Source organism: Oncorhynchus nerka, linkage group LG11, assembly GCF_034236695.1.
Source record: "Oncorhynchus nerka isolate Pitt River linkage group LG11, Oner_Uvic_2.0, whole genome shotgun sequence".
NCBI lineage: Eukaryota > Metazoa > Chordata > Actinopteri > Salmoniformes > Salmonidae > Oncorhynchus > Oncorhynchus nerka.
The window spans coordinates 71,539,864-71,559,734 of record NC_088406.1 but is presented as its reverse complement, the minus strand read 5'-3'; the positions used below and the strand labels follow the sequence as shown (position 1 = coordinate 71,559,734).

The following is a 19,871-nucleotide window of genomic DNA, read 5'->3' as shown; positions in this document are numbered from 1 at the left end:
ACACTGACAATGGGACTGAAGGATCAATCTTTCCAGAGCATTTTGTTAGATCGCCATCCAAGAGGACTGGGAAAGGATTCTGGGAAAGGAGTATGGCTGTGGGGTGATCGGGGGAGGGAGGGGTGGGGGATGTCATTCTGTTTAGATTTGTTTGATATCTGTGTAATTGCGTCCTTTATCTTGCCATATAAAGCCCTTTAGCAATTTTTGTCAGTTAATCTGACACTATTGATTAAGAGAACAGACATTTAGATCAGCATCATTTAGGATTAACTCAACAAAGGAACATTTTGTTCTGATATTGTTTGCCAAAATGGCTCTCAGTATTTCAGGAATGACCCATTATATTCACAGAACTAGTGGCAGCAGTCCCAAACTGAACAAACTGTTCTGATTCATGACCTCAATTCATAAGCATGAACTAACTTGACAGTTACTCTCTTTCAATTGTTCCTCCATGTAGACTCCATCCAGCCTCTGGCACTGATGATGTAGTTACTGGTGTTGATGTAGCCTTCTATGGCTAGGCCTAGTACATCACCCACTGTGTGCTGCTGGGGGGTTGGAGACCTGGCAGACTACTCAGCCAGAACCAGGTAGGAGGCTGTTCCCAGACAGAATAAAATCAGCCACTCTGCGACTGGGAGGCCAAACAAGATGGCCGCCATCTCCACAGGAGCCAAGATTGCCGACGTGACTCAGGTGTCTGAAGGATGACTTCAGAGCCTGGCAATGATGCCAGGGAGAACTATTATAGAACCACATGCCCATATTTCCTGCTTTCTGGGGAGAGCGAAGGGGAATGTGAAGGTCAAAGGGGAATGTGAAGAGTTAGGTGGGATTCAGTGTCGTCTGCTCAAGGTAAAAGCTGAATTTATGGTGCTGTTCATTCTAGCAGTTACATGCACACGGAGAAGACAGTAAACACAATCTGCTAGAATGGTTACTTACACTGTCTGAGTTATATTAGTGGGGCTAAGACTGTAATCCATTCAGCATGGCCTCAACTCAACTGCGCTGGATGAATCAGCCAGGAGAGAGGTTGTTGCTGAGAGTTACAACTCTCTTTACCCTCTAACGCAACTAGGGCCATATTCTAAATGGGATAAATTACATCAGTTTTTGAAATCATAATCTAATCTGCTGCTGTGTTGTGGCTTTACATCTATAGCATGGGTGTTTTTTTAATGGAAGCCTCTCCAACATAATCCAGGTGGAGTTGGGCATTCCCCAGGGCAGCTGTCTAGGCCCCTTACTTGTTATAATCTTTACTAATTACCTGGCACTGGCTCTGAATAAATCTTGTGTGTCTATGTTGGCTGACGACTCAACATTCTACACATCAGCTACTACAGCAAGTGAAATCACTGCAGCATTTAACAAAGAGCTGCAGTCCGTTTTAAAATGGGTGGCAAGTAATAAGCTAAATATTTTTAAAAGCATTGTATTTGGGACAAATCATTCACTAAACCCTTAACTAAATCTTGTAATGAATAATGTGGAAATTGAGCAAATTGAGGAGACTAAATTGCTTGGTGTAAGCCTGGATTGTAAATTGACATGGTTCAAAGATATTGATGCAATGGTAGCTAAGATGGAGAGAGATCTGTCCGTAATAAAGCATTGCTCTGCCTTCTTGGCATCGCTATCAACAAAATTCCTACATGCACTAGTTTTGTCACACCTGGACTACTGCCCAGTCATACAGGTGGGGGACATAGGCACATGTCTGGCCCTTAAATGTACACTGAGAGCTAACATCAATGACATGCATGTCAATCTCTCCCGGCTCAAAGTAGATGAAAGATTGACTGCATCACTACTTTCCTTTGTGAGAGGTATTGACAAGTTGAAAGCACTGAGCTGTCTGTTTAAACAACTTGCACACAGCTCAGACACCCATGCATACCCGACAAGACATGCCACCAGGGGTCTCTTCACAGTCCCCAAGTCCAAAACGAACTCAGGAAAACACACAGTACTACACAGAGCCATGACTGCATGGAACTCTGTAACTCATGCAAGCTTTAACATAAACATACACCTTATGGAACAATGCGGACTATGAGGAGACACACACACACGCCAGAACACTCACTCTACACACATATTTTAGATATGTAGTGGTGTAATAATGTTAATGTACTGTTTTATTTTAGTCTTCATTTGTTTGGCAGGACCTAATGGGGATCCATAATAAATACCAATACAAAAATAGGCTGCAGTTATTAACATACCCAGTCACATTCACGCTGCATGCACACATAAGCACTTGTGCACCCACACACACAAGAATCTACATACACACACACACACACACACACACACACACACATACATACACCAACACACAGTCTGGGACAAGACTACTGTAAGGGGACACCTTGGGCCAGGACAAACATTTATTTATCCCGGAGTCCTGCTGTGCTGTGGGACGCAGCGCTAGCTGAAGATTGATACTGGTGTCTAGTGCAGTGCATTAAACACCCCCGTCCAGGCCTCATACTGAGACGAGGGGGGGAGCTGCTCTCACAGAGCTACCCTGAGATGTGAAGACTGCCCTGATTCTGTCTGACGTGGCAGGAATTTACAACGCCCAGCAGGGGAGAGACGCACAACGGCCCAGGAATGGCTAACGGTTTATGTACATGAAAAGAACGGGCTGGGGAGTACACTACGGGGACCTGGCAAAACCTACAACTGTGTTGGATCAGACAGCAACTAACGGTCTATCAGCGAGTCGTTGTGATCTGATAGATAAAGACTAACAGTTTATATATATGAGAAAAGGAGGCTGGCTACACTATTGGCAAAACTGTTGTAGGTAACAAAATAGAGGTGGATAAAATCTGAAAACTAATCTTTATAACAGCTATTTGGAGGATAATCTGATGTGGATCTCACCAACCTAATCTTCAGTAGAATCTGAAACAGTAGAAACTCATTATAAACTTCTAAGGTCATCCATTTAATAACCTTTCCTATTCAGCAGCATGTGATTTCAATATCAATCAACACCAACTCAATACCAGACTTGCTCTGCCAATGAATTCTGATTCAATCTGCTTATTGGAAACAAATGGGGGGGGTGTAGGTATGTATATAGCTCAGTAATCAGTCCTGGTGCTATGGCTGTGACTATGACTGTGACTGGGTGACAGGGGCAGAGTACAGCTGGCTCAAATGAGAAGCAGGTGTGCCTATGAGGGACTGGGTTACATTTCCCAGGCCCATCGGAAACAGGGGGAAAGGGAAACTGGCCAAAGAGCGGGGGCCATTTTTGTGACACCGCCAGCGGTCAGGGAGAGAGGGGAGAAAGAGGTGGCCGTGAGGCAGGAAATGTGAAATGTGGGAATGTGTCGTGTGGTGCCTGAAGGTTGTTAATGGGGCTCGGACTGGGAGAATGTCCGCCCTCCTGCCATGTTGAACCAGCACTAAGACCTGATAGGACTCGACACGGGAGCCCAGGATCAAAGAGACTTGTCTGGAACGGAGGAGAGGAGAGGTTAGAGGAGAAATGGAAGGAAAGAGCCTTTGACCTGGTACTTCCTAGGCTAGAAGTGTGTGTGTGAGGGGTTTGTAGATGTGTGTGTTTGTAGATGTGTGTGTGCGTGAGGGGTTTGTAGATGTGTGTGTTTGTAGATGTGTGTGTGCGTGAGGGGTTTGTAGATGTGTGTGTGCGTGAGGGGTTTGTAGATGTGTGTGTTTGTAGATGTGTGTGTGCGTGAGGGGTTTGTAGATGTGTGTGTTTGTAGATGTGTGTGTGCGTGAGGGGTTTGTAGATGTGTATGCCCTGAGGCAGACAGGCCTCAGACCACGGAGCTGGCCTTTAATCAGAGAGCAGACCACTGGCATGATGAAGCACAGAAACTTCCCCAGACCAGTAGAACAGGACAGAGAGAGGCTTGATGAAGGTTGAAATGTGTGTACACTAGGCTTTCCAACAAAACATTCAAACCGTTAGAAGCTTAATGAAATGACTTTGTCCCTCTATATCAGTGGGTTCCTTTACCCTGATGTTCTCCTCCACCTCCATGTGTCCCAGCAGCTTTCCATTGATGGAGAAGAAGCAGAAGTGTCCCTTGTCGTAGTAGACTACGGCGTGGCCCTCTGTAGAGGACTGGATGAGACGGGGCTGCACGCAACCCCCCGGGCCCTCCAGGGTCCGCAGCAGGTCCCCATTCATGGAATGGATCAGACACGGGCCCTCTGTGAGTGGAGGAAAATAGAAGTTACTAACCCGGCTCTGATTTCAACTGATTCACTCAAGGGTTTTCATCATAATGACATCATAACATGGTCATTTCTTCTTCTAAATCCAAAGCGACTCACAGACGTGTCTACATTGACAGTATGAGGTTGTTCAGTATGAAAGTGTTCACTGTTCTGATATTCATATTGTCAGTGTGACCAAGATCTAAGTTACTTTGAACCCAGTCTGTAGCAAGAGGCCTTGGTTGATCCACACACATATACTCACCTCTGCAGCCACTGATGACCAGTCCCAGCTCGGCACACACACTGGCGCAGGTCACCTCACAGTCATGACCCGTCAGGATGGCTCTGGGCGTCACAAACTCAGCTGGGGAAAAACACACGTTAGCCAATGGAAATCAGGTGTGGGCATGTACATTTTACAGCCACTAGAGGGCGGTAAATCCACAAACATTTTCCTATAAGTCATAATGCCTCAGAATGTGATGCTTGGAATAAGTGGAAGACCCACTTTATGGTCACGCATTTCACCACATAGAAATTAAAATTCATAAATGAATGGCAACATGTTGTCAGAGTATGTGCTCAGGCTATAAAACAATGCAGAGTGATTCTGACGAGCTCTCATCATAACTGTCAGTGGTTTTAGCCACTGGGTGTGGGGTGGTTGTGAGAATTGGTCCTTATTTAAGAGTGGCTATGTGGTGGACTCTGACATCACTGGAACTAGAGCATAGTAGCTGCCATTTATTCTAGACCCAGACCAGACACACTCCCAACTCACCCCCACCCCTCTCAGCAAACAGACAGGACTCTAGCGATAGCATCTCCACTCTCTCTCTCCAACACTTGTCACTAACAGTCTCCCTCTTACTTTAATACACTGTACTCCCCCAGAAGAGCCTAACCCACTCCAGATGCCTCCAGACAAGAGACTGGGCTCTGACACCGTCCTTTAGGAGATGAGGAGGAGAGAGAGAAGAGAAAGAGATGTGCCAAAAAGAACAGCCCATCATTCACTTGCGTTGGGCTGAGCCATCAGAGACAAGAGCCCAAACAAGAGTTCTGCTCTGGGTTAGCTCCAACCAATCAACACCTGTCAATACTGGTACTGCCCAGTGTTGGATATACCACAATGTTGACCACTACATCAGTCAGTGATGAAACTTGTTAAGTAAATACAGCCAACGGACATGCACTGCAGAGTAGACAGAGAAGAAAGAGTCAAACCTCCATCCCTCCCTCCCTCTATCCCTTCCTGCCTCCCTCCCTCTCTCTCTCTCTCTCTCTCTCTGAGGGATGGTAAAGTCTGTCTGCCACTTTGTGGTGCTTTACAGGAGCCAGGTTGCTGCACTGATAATATTGGTGTTTAACAGGGGGTCCCAGCTGACCCCTGCTCCCTTTGATGTGGGGTGAGAGGTCAGAGGTCATAGTAAAGCTGCTAAAGCACTGTACCACAGTCAGTCCCACACTGCAGTTCATTAGGAGGTCACTATCAGACAGAGGGCGTCTCAACGCCACGTCTCGCACGGTGCCCTGGGTCTTCTCAAACAGAGGAGAGGACGGGGTCAAGTTCAACTACAGCAGGAGACAGACCGACAGACAGCACTTCAAGAAGGAAGTCATAGAAAAGGAAAAGCTAGAATGGACATGGTTGTTAAATACCGAATTGTTTTAGATGGGAGCCACCTATAGAATATGCTGTTACTTTGCTGAGCCTTGAGGATTGGAACAGCACGTTCTGAGGAGTGATGTTGGAGAGAACATACCTAGGAGATAGCTGACTATGTTAACCATTGATGTTGTAGGGAACACACCTAGGAGATAGCTGACTATGTTAACCATTGATGCTGTAGAGAACACACCTAGGAGATAGCTGACTATGTTCACCATTGATGTTGTAGAGAACATACATGAGAGATAGCTGACTATGTTCACCATTGATGTTGTAGAGAACATACCTAGGAGATAGCTGACTATGTTCACCATTGATGTTGTAGAGAACACACCTAGGAGATAGCTGACTATGTTAACCATTGATATTGTAGAGAACACACCTAGGAGATAGTTGACTATGTTCACCATTGATGTTGTAGAGAACATACCTAGGAGATAGCTGACTATGTTAACCATTGATGTTGTAGAGAACACACCTAGGATAGCTGACTATGTTAACCATTGATGTTGTAGAGAACACACCTAGGAGATAGCTGACTATGTTAACCATTGATGTTGTAGAGAACACACCTAGGAGATAGCTGACTATGTTCACCATTGATGTTGTAGAGAACACACCTAGGAGATAGCTGACTATGTTAACCATTGATGTTGTAGAGAACATACCTAGGAACACACCTAGGAGATAGCTGACTATGTTCACCATTGATGTTGTAGAGAACATACCTAGGAGATAGCTGACTATGTTAACCATTGATGTTGTAGAGAACACACCTAGGAGATAGCTGACTATGTTCACCATTGATGTTGTAGAGAACACACCTAGGAGATAGCTGACTATGTTCACCATTGATGTTGTAGAGAACATACCTAGGAGATAGCTGACTATGTTCACCATTGATGTTGTAGAGAACACACCTAGGAGATAGCTGACTATGTTAACCATTGATGTTGTAGAGAACACACCTAGGAGATAGCTGACTATGTTAACCATTGATGTTGTAGAGAACACACCTAGGAGATAGCTGACTATGTTAACCATTGATGTTGTAGAGAACACACCTAGGAGATAGCTGACTATGTTAACCATTGATGTTGTAGAGAACACACCTAGGAGATAGCTGACTATGTTCACCATTGATGTTGTAGAGAACACACCTAGGAGATAGCTGACTATGTTCACCATTGATGTTGTAGAGAACACACCTAGGAGATAGCTGACTATGTTCACCATTGATGTTGTAGAGAACACACCTAGGAGATAGCTGACTATGTTCACCATTGATGTTGTAGAGAACACACCTAGGAGATAGCTGACTATGTTAACCATTGATGTTGTAGAGAACACACCTAGGAGATAGCTGACTATGTTCACCATTGATGTGCCTCTTATTAGTATTTTGACTGCACATTTAACAACTTCACTCCGCAATTGAATTATAATTTGCTTAAGTTTAACTCAATACACATAAATGACTGACTCCTGAACTTTCTGGAGTAAAAACACAACGTGTGTAAATCTTTCATTAGTGCAGACTCCTCTGATACACTAACTGCCTTCAGCTTGGTGGGTAGTAACCCTAAACACAGTAAAGGCAGAAAATCCTGTACCTCCACTGACCTCCCCTGTAAAGTAAAAAGGCTCCTGGTATGATGGACAACCCCTTTAAGTTCATTTCAGTGAAGTATTTTAACGGCTTTTAAAGGCCCAGACAGGCACCCTGACGACTTTCCAACTACGTTCCACCCTGCTGACACTGTGGCCACACCAGACCAACAGGTCATGATCTCTCCATGTATAGATTTCATTAAGTTAACTGTCAAACATCCTAAACGTCAGAAACTCTGATTTATGTCCTACAATGGCGAGGATTAAAGCGTGATGTCGGATTTTGCCTGTGGAAGATGAATAAAACTGATATATTGGTGTATCGTTTAACCTTTTGAGCTGCTCACCACCATTTGGTTTGCATTAGGCAGACATCTGATTACAATATAATACATAAAACCAACACTGCTAACGTACGTGTGTGTGTGTGTGTGTGTGTGTAGACTGAAAAGAGTTTCACTTACCTGGGGAAAGAGAAATGTGTGTGTGTGTGTGTGTTTTGTACTGAGAAGGGTATCATTTACCTGGGGAAAGAGAAATGTGTGTGTGTGTTCTGAGAAGGGTATCATATTTACCTGGGGAAAGATAAATGTGTGTGTGTGTGTGTGTGTGTACTGAGAAGGGTATAATTTACCTGGGGAAAGATAAGTGTGTGTGTTTGTACTGAGAAAGGTATCATTTACCTGGGGAAAGATAAATGTGTGTGTGTGTGTACTGAGAAGGGTATCATTTACCTGGGGAAAGAGAAATGTGTGTGTGTGTGTGTGTGTGAGAGAGTGTGTGTGTGTACTGAGAAGGGTATCATTTACCTGGGGAAAGAGAAATGTGTGTGTGTGTGTACTGAGAAGGGTATCATTTACCTGGGGAAAGAGAAATGTGTGTGTGTGTGTGTGTGTGAGAGAGTGTGTGTGTGTACTGAGAAGGGTATCATTTACCTGGGGAAAGAGAAATGTGTGTGTGTGTGTGTGTGTTTGTACTGAGAAGGGTATAATTTACCTGGGGAAAGAGAAATGTGTGTGTGTGTGTGTGTGTGTGTGTGTGTACTGAGAAGGGTATAATTTACCTGGGGAAAGATAAGTGTGTGTGTTTGTACTGAGAAAGGTATCATTTACCTGGGGAAAGAGAAATGTGTGTGTGTGTGTGAGAGAGTGTGTGTGTGTACTGAGAAGGGTATCATTTACCTGGGGAAAGAGAAATGTGTGTGTGTGTGTACTGAGAAGGGTATCATTTACCTGGGGAAAGAGAAATGTGTGTGTGTGTGTGTGTGTGTGAGAGAGAGTGTGTGTGTGTGTGTGTACTGAGAAGGGTATCATTTACCTGGGGAAAGAGAAATGTGTGTGTGTGTGTGTGTGTGTTTGTACTGAGAAGGGTATCATTTACCTGGGGAAAGAGAAATGTGTGTGTGTGTGTGTGTGTGAGAGAGTGTGTGTGTGTACTGAGAAGGGTATCATTTACCTGGGGAAAGAGAAATGTGTGTGTGTGTGTACTGAGAAGGGTATCATTTACCTGGGGAAAGAGAAATGTGTGTGTGTGTGTGTGAGAGAGTGTGTGTGTGTACTGAGAAGGGTATCATTTACCTGGGGAAAGAGAAATGTGTGTGTGTGTGTGTGTGTGTGTGTGTGTGTTTGTACTGAGAACGGTATCATATTTACCTGGGGAAAGAGAAATGTGTGTGTGTGTACTGAGAAGGGTATCATTTACCTGGGGAAAGAGAAATGTGTGTGTGTTTGTGTGTGTGTAATGCTTAGAGAGAAAAAATATATAATTTCAGCTGTTGTTCACTGAATGATTATCTAGAGGCTACTTCCTAATGTGTATCTTTATTAAAAAGTCATGGTTTAAAATGTGGGGGGGACGACCCATAAACCTGTGTGTTCTACCGTTGAGCCACCAGAGGTCAGTATAGTCTGCAGAATCCACTCCCACTGTGCATGCTCTCTACTGCTCTTCACTCACTCACACAGAGAAGAGTGTACGGATCAGGCACTGATTGTGTAGATGTGTGTGTGTGTGTGCAAATGAAACATTTGGATACTGCACACACATTTGGCACCGAGAAGGCTAATTTGTGTCAGCCAGCAGCTAAACAGGAACTAGCTTGTGTGTCTGTGTGTGTGTGTGTGTGTGCGTGTGTGTTTGGGGTCTGAACTTGAAAGCACTGTGTTTGGCGGGAGAATAAAGGAATCTCTGGTGTGTGTGTTCGTTCGTGCCCTATGGTTAGCAGACCCTGATGCGGTCTAGAGCAATGGAGCATCATATTGTGGTGGTGGGCCGGACTGATTAAAGTACTGCTGCTAAAACTCACTGCTGCACCATGCAGAATCTGGCAGGCTGGAGAAGAACAGATGCACACACACTCAGAGACCGACACAGAGAGACCGACACAGAGAGACCAGAGAGACCGACACAGAAAGACCGACACAGAGAGACCGAGAGACCGAGAGACAGAGAGACAGAGAAACCGAGAGACAGAGACAGAGAAACCGAGACAGAGACACCGAGACAGAGACACCGAGACAGAGACACCGAGACAGAGACACCGAGACAGAGACACCGAGACAGAGACACCGAGACAGAGAGACCGAGACAGAGAGACCGAGACAGAGACACAGAGACAGAGAGACCGAGACAGAGACCAACAGAGAGAGAGAGACAGAGAGACAGAGACAGAGAGAGAGAGAGAGACAGAGAGACAGAGAGACAGAGAGACCGAGAGAGAGACAGAGAGACAGAGAGACCGAGAGACCGAGACAGAGAGACCGAGACAGAGAGACCGAGACAGAGAGACCGAGACAGAGAGACAGAGACAGAGAGACCGAGACAGAGAGACAGAGACAAAGACACCGAGACAAAGACACCGAGACAAAGACACCGAGACAGAGACAGAGACACGAGACAGAGACACCGAGACAGAGACCAACAGAGAGAGAGAGACAGAGCGACCGAGACAGAGAGACAGAGACAGAGACAGAGACACACTTGATTCACACAAACTACCCTGTACACAACGCAGGCTGGCTCAGGCTGAAGAATAACAGATGCACATATACAGATACAGAGCCTTCAGAAATGTATTTACACTGCTTGACTTTTTCCACATTTTGTGGCGTTATAGACTGAATAAAAAAATTATCACATTTAAAAAAATGTGTCACAGGTCAACACACAATACCCCATGATATCAAAGTGGGATTATGTTTATAACTATTTTTTTTACAAATGAAAAACTGAAATGCCTTGAGTCAATAAGTATTCAAGCCCCCCTTTGTTATGGCAAGCCTAAATTAGTTCAGTAGTAGAAATGCTTAAAAAGTCACAATAAGTTGCATGGACTTAGTGTTTAACATGATTTTTAAATCATGATCTCTGTTCCTGATCTCCGATCTCTGTTCCCCACACATACAATTATCTGTAAGGTCCCCCAGTCGAGCAGTGAATTTCAAACGCCGATTCAACCACAAAGACCAGGAAGGTTTTCCAATGCCTCGCAAATAAGGGCACCTACTATTGGTAGATACAACTTTTTTATATTTTTATTAAAAAGACATTGAATATCCATTCGAGCATGGTGAAGTTACACTTTGGATGGTGTATGAATACACCCAGTCACGACAAAGATACAGGCGTCCTTCCTAACTCAGATGCCAGAGAGGAAGGAAACCGCTCAGGGATTTCACCATGAGGCCAGTGGTGACGTTAAAACAGTTACAGAGATAATTGGCTGTGATAGGAGAAAACTGAGGATGGATTAACAACATTGTAGTTACTCCACAATAATTGACCTAATTGACAGAGGGAAAATAAGGATGCCTGTACAGAATACAAATACTCCCAAACATCCATCCTGTTTGCAACAAGGCACTAAAGTAATACTGCAAATACAAAGTGTTATGTTTGGGGCAAATCCAATACAACACATTACTAAGTACCACTCTCCATATTTTCCAGCATATTAGTGGCTGCATCATGTTATGGGTATGCTTGCAATCATTATGGACTGGGGAGTTAAACAGGATAAAAGATAAATGTAATGGAGCTAAGCACAGGCAAAATCCTAGAGGAAAACATGGTTCAGTCTGCTGTCCACCAGACAAATTCACCTTTCAGCAGGACAATAACCTAAAACACAAGTCCAAATATACACTGGAGTTGCTTACCAAGACGACATTGAATGTTCTTGAGTTGCCGAGATACAGTTTGACTTAAATCTACTTGAAAATCTATGGCAAGACCTGAAAATGGTTGTCTAGCAATGATCAACAAACAATTTGACAAGAGCTTGAAGAATTCTGAAAATAATAAATGGGCAAATGTTGCACAATGCAGGTGTGGAAACCTCTTAGAGACGTACCCAGAAAGACTGCTTCTACAAAGTATTGACTCAGGGGTGTGAATACTTATGTAAATGAGATATTTCTGTATTTCATTATCAATAACTTTGGTAACATTTCTAAAATCATGTTTTCTATTTGTCATTATGGGGTATTGAGTGTAGATGGGTAAGAGAAAAAAATAATATTTAATACATTTTGAATTCAGGCTGTAACACAACAAAAGGTGGAATAAGTCAATGGGTATGAATACTTTCTGAAGGCCCTGTACACACACTTTATACAAACACACACACACAGATTCACTACTCGACTGTACACCATGCAAACTGGCACTGCCTGAGGCAGGAGAAGAACAACCTACATATCGACACAGATACCCTAGACCTATACCAACTGCCCCATTCAATCAAATCTGCCAACCTTAAAGTCATGCGTAGCCCATGTGGAATTGGGGATTCATAAAGAACACACATCATTTAATGTATGTAGAATGTAATCATCTTTTCTTGTTTGATCTATTTGGTATAAATGAACACAGCCCACAGTATGCATGTTTTAATAATGAAATGTACATTTCTACTGATTGTCCTCAGAGTGATGTAATCATCCATGTGTGAAGTAATAACCTCATATGGTAATATATTATACATTTACTTATTTATATCATTTAGAATTAACCGAATATGCGGACCAATGGTAATTTACACCTCGGAAACACGGAATACCTCGACTGCTAAATCACCAAATAGCAGCCAAATCTGTAAAATAGCAGCCAAATCTGTAAAATAGCAGCCAAAATCAAAAGTCTGTATTTTGTAACTTAACCAGCATGCCCACCTTCCCCGTAGCCCTGTACCACACTTCTGGTTAATTTTAGTTTTGGAAACACATCTTGGTAAATTCCACTCGTGGTGGGAAAGACTGCGACATCCACCTCCAAAACACCAGATGAGGTCAGTGACACGCTGTCATCTAACGTTCCGTGTTCCAGATCAACAACCGATGCTTCTTATTAACCAAATCACAATTTGTCATAAATTGCAGTCCATTTGTAGCAGAGCACTTAACGGGATGTAAGGGTCTCTAAAGCCAGCCAAATTAGTACCATGGAGGCAGTGACTCTCACTGCTCTGTGCTGTGTTTAGTCCTTTGATCATCACAGTCCGTGTCATATGTCATGGTAAGAGTAAGGGCTGTAAGGGGCGGCCCCCAACGGTAACGTTTTGCACTTCTCATGACTGTTCGAACCCCGCATCAGATGGAAGGTGGTGGGCTTTCATGTGACCAGCGACTCCCACGTCACATCTACCGTCTCTCAGTGGTCCTCGGACTCTCACTTTCACTCACACACACATGGAGGGACAACACACACACACACAGATGTATGTGCGCACACACACACTAACGTTCTCTCACACACACCAACTTTCTCTCTAACACACACACACACACTATAGAGCGAGAGGCCATTTCTTGCCCACAGTCAGTTCCCTGAAATCCAATCTGTGTGTAGGCGACCTAGTGTGGTCAACTGAAACTAGTTGTTACTTTACAGACTGGGGCTGTACATACAGTCAGACCTGTCTCTGAGAGAGAGGGTTCTGGGCGACAGTGTGGTACTTTACACAGGAAGCCCTATTCAGATTGTTTTCCCAATTATTGGCAAAAGAGCTGATCTGATTGGTCAAAAGACCAATTAGTAAGAAGAAAAATAAATCTGAATTGGGCTGCCTGTGTAAACACTGACTTACTCGTCATGTTACTGTAGGATTCCCCCCCCCCCCCCCTAGCATAAGGAGTGTACTCACTTCCGGGGTTCTCTCCGATGCTGCTGTGTTTTCCATTCCAGTACCAGAGCAGTAACGTGGCGTCTCTGGAGCCTGATAGGACGTAGCAGTCCCCTCCGATGTACGACTCAGACCTGGCCAGACACGTCACCACGTCACGGTGACCAAACACTATCTGGGTCAGCTTCCCTGGAAACACACACACCATGAGCCACAGCCCTGATTTTTATTCTAGTTATGAAATAATAAAATACAGTAGCAATTTATTTTACAGTACTTGATGTACTGTATTTGGCACTTGACATACAAGCTACACAATTTACAGTAGTATTACAGCAACAACACTAATGGCAAGCGTTCTAAAATAACATGTATAAAACTGTAATTAACATAAAATGTCTCAATATTCCATCATATAAGCCGTCTACTTGCAAACAAATGTGCTTAGCAAAAAAACACACTCTCTGAAACATTAATATACCTAGTTGTTGCATGTGCCTGATGGAGTAAAAACACACTCTCTGAACCATTAATATACCTAGTTGTTGCATGTGCCTGATGGAGTAAAAACACACTCTCTGAACCATTAATATACCTAGTTGTTGCATGTGCCTGATGGAGTAAAAACACACTCTCTGAACCATTAATATACCTAGTTGTTGCATGTGCCTGATGGAGTAAAAACACACTCTCTGAACCATTAATATACCTAGTTGTTGCATGTGCCTGATGGAGTAAAAACACACTCTCTGAAACATTAATATACCTAGTTGTTGCATGTGCCTGATGGAGTAAAAACACACTCTCTGAACCATTAATATACCTAGTTGTTGCATGTGCCTGATGGAGTAAAAACACACTCTCTGAAACATTAATATACCTAGTTGTTGCATGTGCCTGATGGAGTAAAAACACACTCTCTGAAACATTAATAGACCTAGTTGTTGCATGTGCCTGATGGAGTAAAAACACACTCTCTGAAACATTAATAGACCTAGTTGTTGCATGTGTCTTCTGGAGTAAAAACACACTCTCTGAAACATTAATATACCTAGTTGTTGCATGTGCCTGATGGAGTAAAAACACACTCTCTGAACCATTAATATACCTAGTTGTTGCATGTGCCTGATGGAGTAAAAACACACTCTCTGAAACATTAATATACCTAGTTGTTGCATGTGCCTGATGGAGTAAAAACACACTCTCTGAACCATTAATATACCTAGTTGTTGCATGTGCCTGATGGAGTAAAAACACACTCTCTGAAACATTAATATACCTAGTTGTTGCATGTGCCTGATGGAGTAAAAACACACTCTCTGAAACATTAATATACCTAGTTGTTGCATGTGCCTGATGGAGTAAAAACACACTCTCTGAACCATTAATATACCTAGTTGTTGCATGTGCCTGATGGAGTAAAAACACACTCTCTGAAACATTAATATACCTAGTTGTTGCATGTGCCTGATGGAGTAAAAACACACTCTCTGAACCATTAATATACCTAGTTGTTGCATGTGCCTGATGGAGTAAAAACACACTCTCTGAAACATTAATATACCTAGTTGTTGCATGTGCCTGATGGAGTAAAAACACACTCTCTGAAACATTAATATACCTAGTTGTTGCATGTGCCTGATGGAGTAAAAACACACTCTCTGAAACATTAATATACCTAGTTGTTGCATGTGCCTGCTGGAGTAACTATTGTACACCTTCCAGATGAGCTCACAGTCTCACACTGATTTTCACAGGAGTGTAAATATTTTCTCTTGGTGTTTGTGTGTGCACATGTGCACGTGTGTGTGTGTGTAATTGCTGTCAGATTGCAGGCCCATAGTAACAGCACCACGGCTGTCTAACAGGCCTAACCCTCGTCATACTGTGACCTCTACAGTCAGTCGGTGAATATTTATCTAGTATTACAGACACACTTCACTGTTCTGTAACCCAGGGTGCATTTCTGTCTGGGTGTCAGCTTCACTGTCTGTTTCATAATGACCTTTTATCTGGATAAAGAGAGGGATAATTGTGTGTGTGTCCATGTGCGCAGTCTGGCTCAGCTTCTTACAGACACAGTTAACCAAGACATCATAGCTATGTAATATTAAAAATGTCTGACAGTTCATATATACACTAGAAAATAATTATAGATTCCTAATTATGGATTCATTTCTGCACAGTGCAAGAACTATGCCAAATCTAAGACTTCATTCTAACACGAGGGTGTTACAGGTTTTAAGTATCTAAAAAAGTATCTCAAATTGATTGCGAAGCTCAACAAAGTCATTTGTAGATGATTTGAACATGAGGCGAAAAAATGCTAATATCAGTCCCATGGATGAATGGTATTTGTGCCACAAATGCTAAAACATAAGTCTGGATTGCTGTTACACCTTGTCCATAGACCACTAACAGGGTAAGGAAACCAATATGTCATTTGGGAGAACTATCCCTTTAAATACACCCCCACCCACTTCAATTTCAGATTACATTCAATCAACAGGGCACTATGAGCAAGGTGGGGAGGGAGGAGAGTGTCGCTGTTTCCAAATCAAGTGTAGTAAATTGATCAAATCAGTCCTATTCTTTAACCTGGGGGGGCGACGGGGAGCGGGACAGCAGCTGTTGAACGCGTGTAAGATTAAAGCCATGTTCGTGTTCCGGTCGCACACCCCTGAGACAGACACACAATGTTCTCTCTCTTCCCCTCCCTCTCTTCCCCCTTTACAGGAGATGGAGAGATAGAGAGCCTCTGCCTTTCAAAATTGAATCACAGGCCTTTTGTAGATCTCCAGAGTGGTTCTGAATGGAGTTGTAGATGAGAGCCGGGATATATAGAGACGGAGCCGGGATATATAGAGACGGAGCCGGGATATATAGAGACGGAGCCGGGATATATAGAGACGGAGCCGGGATATATAGAGACGGAGCCGGGATATATAGAGACGGAGCCTGGATATATAGAGACGGAGCCGGGATATATAGAGACGGAGCCGGGATAAATAGAGACGGAGCCGGGATATATAGAGACGGAGCCGGGATATATAGAGACGGAGCCGGGATATATAGAGACGGAGCCTGGATATATAGAGACGGAGCCGGGATAAATAGAGACGGAGCCTGGATATATAGAGACGGAGCCGGGATATATAGAGACGGAGCCGGGATATATAGAGACGGAGCCGGGATATATAGAGACGGAGCCTGGATATATAGAGACGGAGCCGGGATAAATAGAGACGGAGCCTGGATATATAGAGACGGAGCCGGGATATATAGAGACGGAGCCGGGATATATAGAGACGGAGCCGGGATATATAGAGACGGAGCCGGGATATATAGAGACGGAGCCGGGATATATAGAGACGGAGTCGGGATATATAGAGACGGAGACTGGATATATAGCCGGGCCGGGATATATAGAGACGGGATATAGAGACGGAGCCGGATATAGAGACGTAGAGGACAGAGACGGAGCCGGGATATATAGAGACGGGCCGGGATATATAGAGACGGAGCGGATATATAGAGACGGGCCGGGATATATAGAGACGGAGCCTGATATATAGAGACGGAGCCGGGATATATAGAGACGGAGCCGGGATATATAGAGACGGAGCCGGGATATATAGAGACGGAGCCGGGATAAATAGAGACGGAGCCGGGATATATAGAGACGGAGCCGGGATATAGAGACGGAGCCGGATATATAGAGACGGAGCCGGGATATATAGAGACGGAGCCGGGATATATAGAGACGGAGCCTGGATATATAGAGACGGAGCCGGGATAAATAGAGACGGAGCCTGGATATATAGAGACGGAGCCGGGATATATAGAGACGGAGCCGGGATATAGAGACGGAGCAGGGATATATAGAGACGGAGCCGGGATATATAGAGACGGAGCCTGGATATATAGAGACGGAGCGGGATATAGAGACGGAGCCGGATATATAGAGACGGAGCCGGGATAAATAGAGACGGAGCCGGGGACAGAGACGGAGCCGGGATATATAGAGACGGAGCCGGGATATAGAGAGACGGGATATATAGAGACGGAGCCGGGATATATAGAGACGGAGCCGGGATATAGAGACGGAGCCGGGATATATAGAGACGGAGCCGGGATATATAGAGACGGAGCCGGGATATATAGAGACGGAGCCGGGATATATAGAGACGGAGCCGGGATATATAGAGACGGAGCCGGGATATATAGAGACGTAGCCGGGGGACAGAGACGGAGCCGGGATATATAGAGACGGAGCCGGGATATATAGAGACGGAGCCGGATATATAGAGACGGAGCCGGGATATATAGAGACGGAGCCGGGATATATAGAGACGGAGCCGGGATATAGAGACGGAGCCGGGATATATAGAGACGGAGCCGGGATATATAGAGACGGAGCCGGGATATATAGAGACGTAGCCGGGGGACAGAGACGGAGCCGGGATATATAGAGACGGAGCCGGGATATATAGAGACGGAGCCGGGATATATAGAGACGGAGCCGGGATATATAGAGACGGAGCCGGGATATATAGAGACGGAGCCGGGATATATAGAGACGGAGCCGGGATATATAGAGACGGAGCCGGGATATATAGAGACGTAGCCGGGGGACAGAGACGGAGCCGGGATATATAGAGACGGAGCCGGGATATAGAGACGGAGCCGGGATATATAGAGACGGAGCCGGGATATATAGAGACGGAGCCGGGATATATAGAGACGGAGCCGGGATATATAGAGACGGAGCCGGGATATATAGAGACGGAGCCGGGATATATAGAGACGGAGCCGGGATATATAGAGACGTAGCCGGGGGACAGAGACGGAGCCAGGATATATAGAGACGGAGCCGGGATATATAGAGACGGAGCCGGGATAAATAGAGACAGAGCCGGGATAAATAGAGACGGAGCCGGGATATATAGAGACGGAGCCGGGATATATAGAGACGGAGCCGGGATATATAGAGACGTAGCCGGGGGACAGAGACGGAGCCGGGATATATAGAGACGGAGCCGGGATATATAGAGACGGAGCCGGGATATATAGAGACGGAGCCGGGTCAGTACAGTAAACAGGGCTCTAATGGGGCTATATAAAGACGGAGCCTGGATCAGTATAAATAGAAAGAACTCTCTCTCCTCTGCTCTCATCCTTCTAGACCTATCGGCTGCCTTCGATACTGTGAACCATCAGATCCTCCTCTCCACCCTCTCCCGAGTTGGGCATCTCCGGCGCGGCCCACGCTATTGCGTCCTACCTGACAGACCAGGTGGCGTGGCGAGAATCTGTCTCCTCACCACGACCACTGGCGTCCCCCAGGGCTCTGTTCTAGGCCCTCTCCTATTCTCGATACACCAAGTCACTTGGCTCTGTCATAACCTCAGGTCTCTCCTATCATTGCTATGCAGATGACACACAATTAATCTTCTCCTTTCCCCCTTCTGATGACCAGGTGGCTAATCGCATCTCTGCATGTCTGGCAGACATATCCAGTGTGGATGACGGATCACCACCTCAAGCTGAACCTCGGCAAGGCGGACTGCTCTTCCTCCCGGGGAAGGACTGCCCATTCCATGATCTCGCCATCAGGTTGACAACTCCATTGTATCCCAGAGCGCTAAGAACCTTGGCGTGATCTGGACGGAGCAACACCCTGTCGTTCTCAACTAACATCAAGGCGGTGGCCCGTTCTTGTAGGTTCATGCTCTACAACATCCGCAGAGGCCTCACACAGGAAGGCGCAGGTCTAATCCAGGCACTTGTCATCTCCCGTCTGGATTACTGCAACTCGCTGTTGGCTGGGCTCCTGCCTGTGCCATTAAACCCCTACAACTCATAAAGGCTGCCCCTGGTGTTCAGTACCAAGTTCTCTCACGTCACCCCGCTCCTCCGCTCTCTCCACTGGGTTCCAGTTGACCCTCGCACCGCTACAAGACCATGGTGCTGCCTACGGAGCTGTGGTCAGGCACCTCAGTAAACAGGCTCTAATGGGGCCCCTACACCCAAACAAGGGCACTGGTTCATCCACCTCTGGCCTGCTCGCCTCCCTACCACTGAGGAAGTACAGTTCCTACCCAGTCAAAACTGGCTGCTCTGGCCCCCAATGGTGGAACAAACTCCCTCACGACGCCAGGACAGCGGAGTCAATCACCACCTTCCGGAGACACCAGAAACCCCACCTCTTTCAGGAATACCTAGGATAGGATAAAGTAATCCTTCTCA

The 19,871-nt window shown here is 45.1% G+C and overlaps 1 protein-coding gene across 1 annotated transcript in view; it reads right to left on the bottom strand.

Annotated features, from left to right (window-relative positions):
* The window catches only part of LOC115124200 (lipopolysaccharide-responsive and beige-like anchor protein), a 295,402-nt gene that overhangs the window by 9,154 nt on the left and 266,377 nt on the right, over positions 1 to 19,871 (bottom strand). The window contains exons 32-34 of the mRNA XM_065024108.1: positions 13,644 to 13,811; positions 4,481 to 4,582; positions 4,013 to 4,209 (exon numbers count right to left, since the gene is read on the bottom strand). Of these exons, the coding sequence (XP_064880180.1) occupies positions 4,013 to 4,209; positions 4,481 to 4,582; positions 13,644 to 13,811 (467 nt within the window). The remainder of the gene's footprint in view (positions 1 to 4,012; positions 4,210 to 4,480; positions 4,583 to 13,643; positions 13,812 to 19,871) is intronic.